Here is a 12,389-nt window from a genome sequence, read left to right as displayed (position 1 = left end):
ATTGGATCTTCATGACCCCCATCCCATCCCATCCCACATAATGACCCAGATACTTACTCATCAAAACCATCTCCACTAGAAGATGCCACTGCATACAACCAGGTCATATCCAGGGCGGCAGCTTATCATGGGGTAACCATGCATTCAGAGCCATTGGAAGATTTCTTATTTAATACACTACCTTCTACACATTCCGAGTACCGTTGTCTCCCAATGTTACCAGGCATGGTAAAATACACAGACCAAATTTTTAGCAAGCCTGTCAAAGTTAGGATTATCACACCTAGAATAGATAAAAAGTATAAGCCTGCACCCTCTTACCCAGATTACATTACTCACCAGGTCCCTCCAGATTCAGTGGTGGTCAGTGCAGCAAGAAAGAGGGCAAATAGCCAGGAGATGCACCTCCTCCTGATAAGGAGGGCAGAAAATTTGAAGCAGCAGGAAAAAGTTGCTAAACAAGGCAGCAAATCAGTGGAGAATTGCAAATTCTGAGGCACTTCTAGCTCACTATAATAGGGCCCATTCTGATGAAATGCAGGTTATTATACAGCATCTCCCAAAAGAGCAAGTAGTAAAAGAGGGACAAGCCATTAGTAATAATCAAATAGGATCTGCCCTTGATGCTGCTGATACAGCTGCAAGGAGCGTAAACACTGCCATCACAATCAGAAGACATGCATGGGCTGCGCTCCTCTGGTTTTAAACCAGAAATTCAACAGGCTGTCCTTATCATTTGATAAAAAGCACCTCTTTGGCCCAGAAGTGGACACCTCTATTGAAAATCTGAGAAAGGACTCCGATACTGCAAAAGCAAATGGGCGCTTTGCATACCCCCCCATATAGAGGTTCATTTCAAAGGCCACAGTTTTGAGGAGGTTTTAAACCACAATCCTTAGAGGCTTCTACATCCCAAACAAAGCAACCACAACAAGCCCAGTATCAACAAGGTGGGTTTAGAAGATCCTATAGAGGTCAATACTTCAGAGATAGAGGTCAATTCCAAACCTCTAAACAAACATCAACCCAACCTAACCAGTGACTTCCTTCCCTCCCTTCCACTCCACACATCTCCTGTGGGGGGGAAGACTACAGAAGTTCCACTCTCATTGGCAAAATATCACCACAGACAACTGGGTATTATCGCCAATGGCTATTGCCTAGAATTGATATCCAGCCCTCCAAACATTCTGCCAAGATATCACAAGTTGTCCCCCGAACATACAGTTCTGTTACAAGAAGTACAATCTCTACTGTTCAAACAAGCAATATAATTAGTTCCACAGTCCCAAAAAGGAACAGGAGTATATTCACTATACTTCCTAATTCCCCAAAAAATGGCACCCTCAGCCCCATATTAGACCTCAGGCCCCTCGATCTATACATCTTGTCAGAGCATTTTCACATGGTAACTTTGTAGGATGTTATTCCAATACTGGTAAACCAGGCCTTTATGACTGCTCTAGAGCGCAAAGATGCATATTTCCACATACCCATCCACCCAGCACACAGAAAATACCTCAGGTTTGTCATAACAGGAAAACACTACCAGTTCAAAGTGTTGCCATTTGGCATAACAGCAGCTCCAAGGGTGTTCACAAAGTGTCTAGCTGTAGTAGCGGCATACATAAGAAGACAACACATCCATGTCTTTCCATATCTAGACGATTGGCTAATAAAATCATGCAATCTTACACAATGCCAAAAACATACTCATTATGTGATAGAAACTCTGCATACACTAGGGTTTTCTATACAGTACCAAAAGTCACACCTTCAACCAGCACAAGTACAACCGTACCTTGATGCTATCCTAAATACTCAACTAGCTTTAGCGTATCCAAATATACAAAGGATACAAGCTTTCCAAAATGTAATACTACTCATACAACCAAATCAACAATACACAAAGATTTATCATGAAGATTCTAGGAATGATGGCATCCTGCATAGCAGTAGTCCCACTTGCGAGATTAAACATGAGGCCCTTACAACAGTGCCTTGCACAACAATGGTCACAAGCACATAGTCAACGTCAAGATCTAATGTTGATGGACCGCCAAACACATATGTCCCTCCAGTGGTGGGATCGCAGCAATTTAATGAAGGAGTGCTCGTTTCAAGACCCTGGGCCTCAGATCATGATTACAACAGATGCATTAATGATCGGTGGGGGAATTCACGTAAACAATCAGACTATTCAAGGGCAATGGTATGTCAAACAGAAACAGCTACACATAAACCACTTAGAATTATTAGCTGTGTTCATTGCCCTAAAAGCATTTCAACCCCTTCTCAAACAGAAGAATGTTCTCATAAAAACAGGCAACATGACAACCATGTATTATCTCAACAAACAGGAAGGTACACATTCATTTCAGCTGTCCCTTCTAGCCCAAACAATTTGGAAATGGGCAATTCACAATCAAATTCATCTACTAGCACAATACATTCCAGGAATAGACAATCAGTTGGCAGATCTCCTCAGCAGAAATCACCAACAGACACATGAATGGGAGATTCACTCCCAATTACTTCAAAAGTACTTTCAACGGTGGGGGAACACCAGACATTGATCTATTTGCGACAAGCGAAAACACAAAATGTCAAAACTTTGCATTCAGACATCCACATCCCCTATCCAAGGGCAATGCTCTATGGATCAGTTGGTCAGGGATATTTGCTTATGCTTTTCCCCCTCTCCCATTCCTTTCATTTCAGGTCAAAATATTACGTTAAACGTCACTTAACATGATACGCATAGCACCAACATGGGCACGCCAGCCGTAGTACACAACACTTACATCTATCTGTAGTATTGACTACAAACTCCCAAACAGACCAGATTTGGTAACACAAAACAAGGGTCAAATCAGGCATCCAAACCCCAATGCTCTCAATCTAACGATTTGGCTCCTGAAGTAATAGAATTTGGTTATTTAAATTTTCCATCTGAATGTATGGAAGTAATTAAACAAGCAAGAAAACCTACTACTTGACAGTGCTACGCAAACAAGTGGAAAAGATTTGTCTACTATTGTCAATCTAACACCATAGAGCCACTTACAGCATCTGTACAACATATTGTATGCTATTTACTTCATTTACAGAAATCAAATTTGGCTTTCATCTATAAAAATACACCTTACTGCAATATCTGCATACTTACAAACTATTCAGCATACTTCTCTATTCAGAGTTTTTATTTCATCAAAGCCTTCATGGCAGGATTAAAACTCATCATTCCACCCAGAACACAGAACAGTTCCATCATGGAATTTAAATATTGTACTTGCCAGACTCATAGGGCCACCTTTTGAACCCATGCACCCTTGCCAACTTCAATTTTTAATATGGAAGGTTGCCTTCCTAGTAGCCATTACTTAATTGAGAAGAGTTAGTGAAATACAAGCATTCACTCTTGAAGAACCTTTATTCCAAGTACACAAACATAAGGTTGTGCTAAGAACAAATCAAAAATTTCTCCCAAAAGTAGTTTCTCCTTTTCACATCAATCAAACAGTGGAATTGACAGTCGTCTTTCCACAGCCAGATTCCCTGGCAGAAAGAGCTCTTCATACCCTAGATCTCAAAATAGCTTTTATATACTACATAGACATAACTAAAGATTTTAGGAAAACAAAATAAGTTTTTGTTGCTTTACAACAACCACATACAGGCAATCCTATATTGAAACGAGGTATAGCAAGGTGGAGTGTTAGATGTATACAAACATGTTGCATCAAAGGAAAGAGACAACTTTTGATCACTCCTAAAGCACATTCTACAAGAAAGAAAGGTGCAACAATGGCTTTTTTAGGAAACCTACCAATGGTTGACATATGTAAAGCAGCTACATGGTCAACCCCTCATACATTTACAAAACACTACCGTGTTGATGTATTCTCACAGCAACAAGCCACTGTAGGACAAGCTGTCTTAAAGACGTTATTCCAAACAACTTCAACTCCTACAGGTTAGCCACCGCTTTTTGGGAGGACTAACTGCTTTGTAGTCTATGTATAGCATTTGTATCTGCAGCTACACATGCCATTGAACGGAAAATGTCACTTACTCAGTGTACATCTGTTCGTGGCATGTAGTGCTGCAGATTCACATGCACCCTCCCTCCTCCCCAGAAGCCTTTAGTTTAAGTTGCTAACATTTTTACATATGTATATACATTTGCATGCACATCTTTTATTTTCTATACTCTCACTCCTTTCTTCACCCTCTGCGGGAAAACAATCTAACAATGGAGTTGATCCCCATGCACATTGAAACCGAGAAGAGGAGTCACTCAATCACGTGACTCCGAAAATACTTTTTTTTTTTAAAGAAAAACAACTTGTAACACTCCAAGCCCAGCACTAGATGTCGGAAGGGATATGCATAGCATGTGAATCTGCAGCACTACATGCCACGAACAGATGTACACTGGGTAAGTGATATTTTCCATATATATATATATATATATATATATATATATATATATATATATATATATATATATATAAATGTATATGTGTGTGTAGATGAAAGCCAAGTATGGTAGGATAATGCGTGAAGATTGTATTTCCTGTTGTCTATTTTAGGTTTATCTTTTCTGTTAAGAATAATCTATAGACTTCTTTAACTCGTCGTGTTTATATTCGCCAGTAAACCTTTCAAAATCTGACCGATAATATTTTTATATTCTTTGGATGTTCACAAGATATGCTTCCAGCTGGAAACTCATTCATAAGCTGCGAAAACCTTCTGTCATTGCCTCTGCTTCTAAGCAATTAAATATTATCTGTAGTTAACTTGAATTGTTCGTGAAATGCATGCAAAGCCAAGTTTGCCTCAGAAAACGTTTACCTCACAATGAGCGCTCTCGCAACACATCTGAATTCCTGTCAGGTTACAGTTGAAGTGCGAAGCTCTCTAGCAGCGTGCGTATCATAGGAACGAAATTGAGCGCAACACTAGAACGACAACTTAACCTTTGAACTTCTCGTCGGCCATCTTGGATTCCTTTCTTCTGGTTTTTCCTTGCAACGCGAGTAGCGTGACTCGATAAACCTTTCTGCAGGACATCGCTTTTTCCACTGTGGATACTTTTTTACCAGCACTCCTGTAGCTTTTCCTGTATGTTTCACTGTTATTACATGGCAGATTTGAGGGTTCTTGACAGTTTCACAGCAAGCAAACTTCTGTTTCCTTTTATGTGTCTCCGTCATGCTTCATTGGGACCGTGGGCTCACTTATTTGAATCTGTTTTACTTTTCAGTTTGCAGCAAGCATAATCTGGTTGAGAGTTTAAAACGGGAATAGCTCTAACGCGGGCAAACACAAGACCTGTTGCATTGCAAATGCTTGTTTTCTACAGTTGTCTACATGTATTACCTCCTTTCCCATGTACAAGTAAACCTGCAAAAGAGATATACAGATTGTTCATGGACTGAGTCAGTGAATTTACCCAGTTGACAAATGTTATTGCTGCACCTGTTGCCTTGCCGGACAACAAATACATAATTGATGCATCTCTACCTGAGACATATGTGTTCTTGGTATAGGTTTAAAACAGTTCTTTTTGACCCTGTGGGTGTCTGTGAGCAGATTACCTTTGGCTGCTTAGTTATGCACACTGCTTGTAAGAGTGCATCCATACAAACAGACACTATAATGCATGTAAGGAGTCCTAATGCATAGATTCAGGACCATTTGAAACCTTGATGACGTTCCCTGATGCCAGTTTTACTCATTGCAGCAGATTCTGACAATGAAAAAGTTGAATACAGAATACTCTTCATTAGTTGGGTCTTCAGAAGTTGAAGTCTTCATGCACAGTATTCTTCAGGAGTGCTCCAATGCTCTCAAAGACACTGCCAAAACGTGAGCTCCTGTGGGTTTGGCATTTCTGGTTACTCTGAAATCAGTTCCTCCCGGCTCTGACTTGGCAATGCTTCAGACTAAGACTGTGCCCTCCCCAGGCAACAACAGATTATGGATGTTCAGAGGATGACAATACTGAGGTGGATAATCTGCCATCTTAAATCACAGATGCTGGCTCCCATTTCTCCACCGATTGTTAAACAATTGCAGACATCCATCTAATCCTCATGGGCTATGCCATACCTTTTCTGGCCTCTCCTCTGGATTGCCCTCCTTCAGCCAAGTTTTGTGGTCTGTCACACACCTCGATTTTGGAGGTGGATGTTCTTGCCCTGCTGAACAACGGGTCCTTAGAGATGGAAGGAATGGCCACAGGATGTTAATCCTTAAGCTTCTTGAGCCCCAAGGTTGATGGTCTGCGACTCTTACTGGCCCTTTTCACATGGCAGAGCAGGTTCAAGATGGTGTCCCTGAGCAAGGTCTTAGTGGTCCTCATTGAGTGTTAGCTGGTGTGCATGGTCCTCCAGGAAGCTTACTTTCTTTTTCTGATCCTATCTACTCAGTCACCTATTGAACTTCACTGTGGGTTCTCAGTACTTTCTGTTTTGTTTTTTTGGTTTTGTCACTTGGGCTGACTGCACCACCGATATTTCTGAAGGTAATAATATTCATGAAGGTAAGGATATTACTAAAAGTTGCTGCCTCACTATGGTTGTCAAGATACATGTTTCCCTACTTTGAAGTCGGTTTCCTGTTCTGATTATGGGACATATTCAGCATATACCCAGGGCTCTTCTTCTTGACCAGACATTCATGATCAACACCAAAAAGTTGCATCTCTCACCCACACAGAGGCTGACGTTCATAAGAGTTTGCTAATCTGGCTGCGATTCAGATGTTTCTGTCTCCTACACCAATCTCAGTTCTGCAAGTTGTACGTCTGTTATTCTTGCTTGCTTTATGCATCCTGTTGGTAGTAAATGCCAGACTGCAAATAAGGGCCCCTCACTTGTTGCCTAACTGAGGCATGACTTCAGTTTCGTGGGAGCTTCTGAGCTCGTTTGGAAGATGTTCCAATTTGTCATCCTGGACCTACCCTGGTTACTCCCTCTCTAGTCATTGTCACTTATCATGCAGTTGCAGGCTTACATGTTACAGATATTTCTTTGCTGCACTGGAGCTCTCCTTTAGTTCACATTACAAAGCAAAACATTTGGTCTGCATCGGAACACTTTATACACAGAAATGTTTTGGAGCTGAGCACCGGGCATCTTTTTTTGAAGGCCTTCCTCCTTGCCTACTCAAGGAGGGCTGCTGTCCATTTCATCAACAGAAAGGGCAATGGAGGGCTATGGACCCAGTTTGAGAGGTTATTAGTTAGGTGGGGCCCAAAAAGAAAGATTTCTCTGTTGTGGTGCATCTTGAAGGCTCTCCCAAAGTGAGAGTGGATGTTTGGAGTCCAAACTGCTTGGACAATCACAAGTGGGAGCTCCTTCCTGAAGTGATGAACGGATCTGCTCATTAATTATTTTGGGTGTCCCTGTGGGACTCTTTACCACAACCGAAAACAAAGCCCTTAGTTTTGTGCCATACTTTCCTGTCAGTGGTTCCCTGAGGAATGACTTTGCCTTTAACTGATCATTCCAGTTCTTGGGAGTACTGCAGAAAATATAGGAGTATTGGACTGGTTCAGGTGTATTTGCTTTGGCGATCTCTTGGAGTTCCGAACTCTGCCTTCTCTTCTACTCTGGGTTTAACGTATCTTACAGCAGCATGGTCATGCTCTTCACCTCATGCATGGAGATTGAGCTAAATCTATGTAAGTGGGTCACTAGAACAGATTTGTTCAGTGGTGCCAATGGGTCACTAGAACAGATTTGTTCAGTGGTGCCAAATTGGAAGCCCTGAATCAATTTCAGTCATGCCTTGCTTTGCATTATCTCTTGTCCAGTAGAGCCTGGCAGTGGGGACAGTTAAAGGTTATTTTGCTTCCTTATCCACCTTTGGTTTGACCATCCTTTGTTTAATTGCTGGTAATTGTTCACTTTTTGAAAGGTTTATTATGCTTGTTTACTCCTACTCTGTTTATTGTTCCTCAGTCAGAATTGAATCTTGGGCTGATGTTTCGAATGGCACCTCCCTTTTCAAGCCGATGCAGTTTCCCCACATCGAATTCTGACTCTTAAAACCGTCGCCTTAGTGATAAGGACTTTGACCTATCGGGTCAGTGCACTTCAGGCACTCTCAGTTCGGCCACCTTTCGTTTTCTATCCATATATACTGGTTCTTCAGACTTTCTTGTCTTTGTTGTCAGAGGTATCTTCCTTTCTCAAGAACCAATCCCTTACTCTTTCATCCTCATCTCACCCAAGGAAATGGTGTGATTGCATTGACTGGGCCCCACTTGTAAAGTGTTTTAGCACATTGACCACGCTGTGGTAAAACATCTGCAATGCATGGGCCAAAAAAGTACCCCTCAAGGTCATGGTGCTTCTATGGCTGTCACCAGAGGCATTCCAGTGGTTAACATCTGCACATTTTTGCTAAATATTGTTGCCTCATAGTTCAAGCATGAAGTGGTGGATACTTTGCCAGGGCTGTGTTGCATGTCTTCCTTGGCTAATTAGCACAACTCATTCCCACCTCCCAGCGAGCTATTCCTTTGGGACTCTTTCATAAGTCAAGGAAGCTGCAGAAAGATGTTTCCAGCAGGAAAAAGTTGCTTTCCTTAAGTAATGATTTCAGGTGGCTAATACATACACTATATTCTTGCAGGTTCATCACCATCCTCCCACTGCGAGATGATACCATGATTATGATCTTACAGTTTGCAAATGTTTCATATGCTATAATGATGCTTTTGATGTGCTCTTGATTCCTCTTCACACTCCTCGTGGTGCGGAAATAGTACCAGGATCTGATGCCTGTCAGCCAGTGGGCATCTTAAATATTCTGTTGTCACATCCTGGGTGAAAGGATCATGGCCGAGGGTGCATGGCAACAGTAGAGAGCTACTCTTGGGGAGAATAGTTTCCTGATTCAGTCTAGCTTTTAGAGGATGTTCAGAAAATGACCAAGGACGGTATAGTATTCATGGTATTCATTAGAAACACATGACTGGAGGTAAGTAAGAATTTTTGGGCACTTTTGTGTCCACTTTAGCATGTTTTCTGAAATAGTTGACTGTTTTTTTTAATCTCCCCAACATTGATTGATTTTGTAACCTTGTATAATGCATATCATTGAAGGTTTGGGATTAAGTGGTGGATACAATAGTGAGAGTTGGCACAAGGAGCCTTTTTTAAAGGAGTGGTGTCTGATAACTTGGGATTTCCCCCTTGCATTTACTTTCACCACAAAGAACACATCTTTACCTGTTCCTGTTACCTCCCATGGGTGCTGCTGAATACTATAGTAACCCCTTGTAGCCACTGACTAACAAGTCAGACTCCTCCATTCATGCCACACCACACACTTCAGTACTTTCCTTAGGCCTTGGTGGCGTGCCTTACACTCTGCCTCAGATTTATCAGCTCACCTGGCCTAATAGGTGTAGTGGCTGTTAAGGTGTGGCTGCACTGGCATGGGCAGTTTTACTGAGGATTGTTTCGTGTTCTTGAGCCTTTTTTGCATGTGTCGTGCTAATCCTGCTTTTTGTACAGTAACCTTTGATGCTGCTCGCACAGAAAGAACGCCCCAAGCCAGGGATGCAGAAAAATCCAGACAGCAGCTACCCCCTCCCCAGCAGCCGCCGCCACAGCAGCACGGACTCCGGACTACGGCAGAAGCACCTCGCTGGCCGGAGCCCGAGGCTACACGAGCTGTTGGCAGTGAGTCTGGTTTCATTCTTTTCTGGGTCTGTATGTCTCTCAAAAGGCTATCCATGATGGTAAATTGCCCGAGTTTGCACCCAGTGCTATAGGAATGGAGTAAAAGCCCTTCTATTTCTTTTGTAAAAGGTGCATCATTACGCGCATCATGGATGAAAATTTCTTACGCTCACTTGAATGGACTCAAGTAATACTCACAACACTTTCTAACATGGACAGATCAGCCAGACATATACACTACTCTTTCCTGATGTAGCATATGCAGACTTTTTAGGTTGCTGAACTGAGTGACCAGCTACTCTTATACATACACACATACTAGCATACTAAACGTCCCGTAGGTAGAAGGGTGTTAGGAAGTACTGGAGATTTGGGGGAGGGAGGGGTGCTAGAGGGGATTCAGATTTCTAACCCCTGGCTCAGTGCACTAATATAAATTAGAAATGCTGTTAGACTGCAGCTGGTGTACAACTCACTAGCAATACTGCCTGCCTATTTTGTGAATAAATGATTCTCAAAATAGCACAAATAAACATGGGACAGGACTTTAAAATGCTTTTTTCTAAAACTCCAGCCTAGTGCATAAAATATGAATGGTAACCAAACATAATATGAAAATAAAGGTAGCAATGCATGACATGGCCAGCTAAAAAAAAAAAAATCTGTATTCCTGACATGGTTAGCAAGTCTTAGCATCCTAACACCCTTTTGCTACATCTGAGCCAGTGCTAACATTTACCAGACGTATAAAATGGCAAGTCTCAAAAAAGTCTAATGGATTGCACAGCATACCTTTTTCAATAAGAAATCGCTTTGTTGCCTTTCTCTGTCACAGCCCTCGGCTGTGAATGAAGAGCAGTACAAGGCTAAAAGCCTCTTCTCTTCACTGCTCTTGGAGGCCTAGTGGAGCCCCCTCCTGAGGTTCGTTTGCAGCAAACTTGGGTGACCTCTGACCTGATACTTCCGTTCCAAAATCTCTCCAAACTGTGGCCAAATACAGCAATATAGATCATGTGAAACCAGTTTTTCTCTGGTTTATAGGTTTGGTGGCACTAAAGTGGCAACAAGACAAAATAGGCATGCCGATAAATGCGTCACCTCAATTCACATGTTGACATTTTAGCCTTTACTGTAAGTGTCCATATTAACATGGCAGTTACCATAACATGGACCTCAAAAGTATCCACCTAGATTGGAGGTGGACATGATGCTAACACTTCCTCACGTTTCTAAACGTCACACGTTCAAAGATATAAATATATATATATATATATATATATATATATATATATATATATATATATATATGTTCGATGGCATGTGTAGCTGCAGATACACATGCTGTGCACAGTCCGCCGTCTGGTGTTGGGCTCGGAGTGTTACAAGTTGTTTTTCTTCGAAGAAGTCTTTTCGAGTCACGAGACCGAGGGACTCCTCCTACTTCGATTCCATTGCGCATGGGCGTCGACTCCATCTTAGATTGTTTTTTTTCCGCCATCGGGTTCGGACGTGTTCCTTTTCGCTCCGTGTTTCGGGTCGGAAAGTTAGTTAGAATCTCGGAAAAAAACGTCGGTATTGTTTGCGTTCGGTATCGGGTTAGTTAGAACAAATCGACACCGAATTTTGAAGAGCTCCGGTGGCCCTTCTGTTTTTTTTTCGATCCCCCATCGTGGCCTGGTCGGCCCGGCCACGTGCGACTTCAAGGCTCATGGAACGGACCCCATTCCGTTTCTGCCCAAAATGCCATCACAAGTATCCGTATACGGATCAGCATCTGGTCTGTAACTTGTGCTTGTCCCCCGAGCACAAGGAGGATACTTGTGAAGCCTGTCGAGTGTTTCGGTCGAGGAAGACGCTGAGAGACCGAAGAGCCAGGAGACTACAAATGGCGTCCACGCCGACAGGTCAAGATCGTTTCGAGGAGGAAGAAGAAGCTTTCTCCGTCCGCGAGTCGGATTCGGAAGAACTCGACGCTGAAGAAACAACCAAAAACGTGAGTAAGACGTCGAAAATCAAGACTCACGAGAAGTCTACAAAAGCCCAGGGGACGCCACCGCCAACAGGCCATGGCTTAACCCGAAAAATAGGTGACCCATCCAAGGCACCGAAAAAGGGCATGCTGGTGTCGAAGTCATCTGACTCCGGTCGAGATACCGCCACACAGCAACCTCGGAGCCGAGACGGCGGCTCTGAGAAACTTTGTCACAGAGACAGCGGCACCGAGACACGCAGAAAACAAAGAAGGTTTCTTCGGAGCCTAAAAAGGCTTCCGAAAAGGTTTTGGTTCCGAAACAGCCAGCCTCGGAGCCGAAAACTAGTTCCTATACAGAGGAACAAGGATTAACCTCCCAATTACATCGATTTGGAGAGGAGCTTCAATCTGCAGAGCCTGACTACACACAAAGAAGGCTTCATATTCATGAGGACACAGGGAAGATAACCACTCTTCCCCCAATCAAAATAAAAAGGAAACTTGCCTTTCAACAAAAGGACAAGCAACCACAGGCAAAGGTGGCAAAGAAAACAACCCCACCACCGTCTCCACCACCATCAATACATGCATCACCAGCAACAACTCCACCACTGATGCACTCACCAGCTCATACCACAATGAGTCAGGATGATCCCGATGCATGGGACCTCTACGATGCTCCAGTGTCTGACAATAGCCCAGACTCTTAT

The 12,389-nt window shown here is 42.7% G+C and overlaps 1 protein-coding gene across 9 annotated transcripts in view; it reads left to right on the top strand.

Annotated features, from left to right (window-relative positions):
- Positions 1–12,389, top strand: part of TNRC6B (trinucleotide repeat containing adaptor 6B) — a 1,322,553-nt gene that overhangs the window by 612,273 nt on the left and 697,891 nt on the right. For 7 of the 9 annotated variants that reach the window (XM_069231280.1, XM_069231284.1, XM_069231278.1 and 4 more), the window contains one exon: positions 9,540–9,707. The exons of 1 other annotated variant lie outside the window; for it this stretch is intronic. In XM_069231280.1, coding sequence (XP_069087381.1) covers positions 9,540–9,707 — 168 coding nt within the window. The remainder of the gene's footprint in view (positions 1–9,539; positions 9,708–12,389) is intronic. One more of the 9 variants, XM_069231279.1, reaches the window with a different exon arrangement.

Source organism: Pleurodeles waltl, chromosome 4_2 (assembly GCF_031143425.1).
Source record: "Pleurodeles waltl isolate 20211129_DDA chromosome 4_2, aPleWal1.hap1.20221129, whole genome shotgun sequence".
Taxonomy (NCBI): Eukaryota; Metazoa; Chordata; class Amphibia; order Caudata; family Salamandridae; genus Pleurodeles; species Pleurodeles waltl.
Note: the sequence above shows the minus strand (reverse complement) of the source record. Positions and strands in the feature narration are given on the sequence as shown.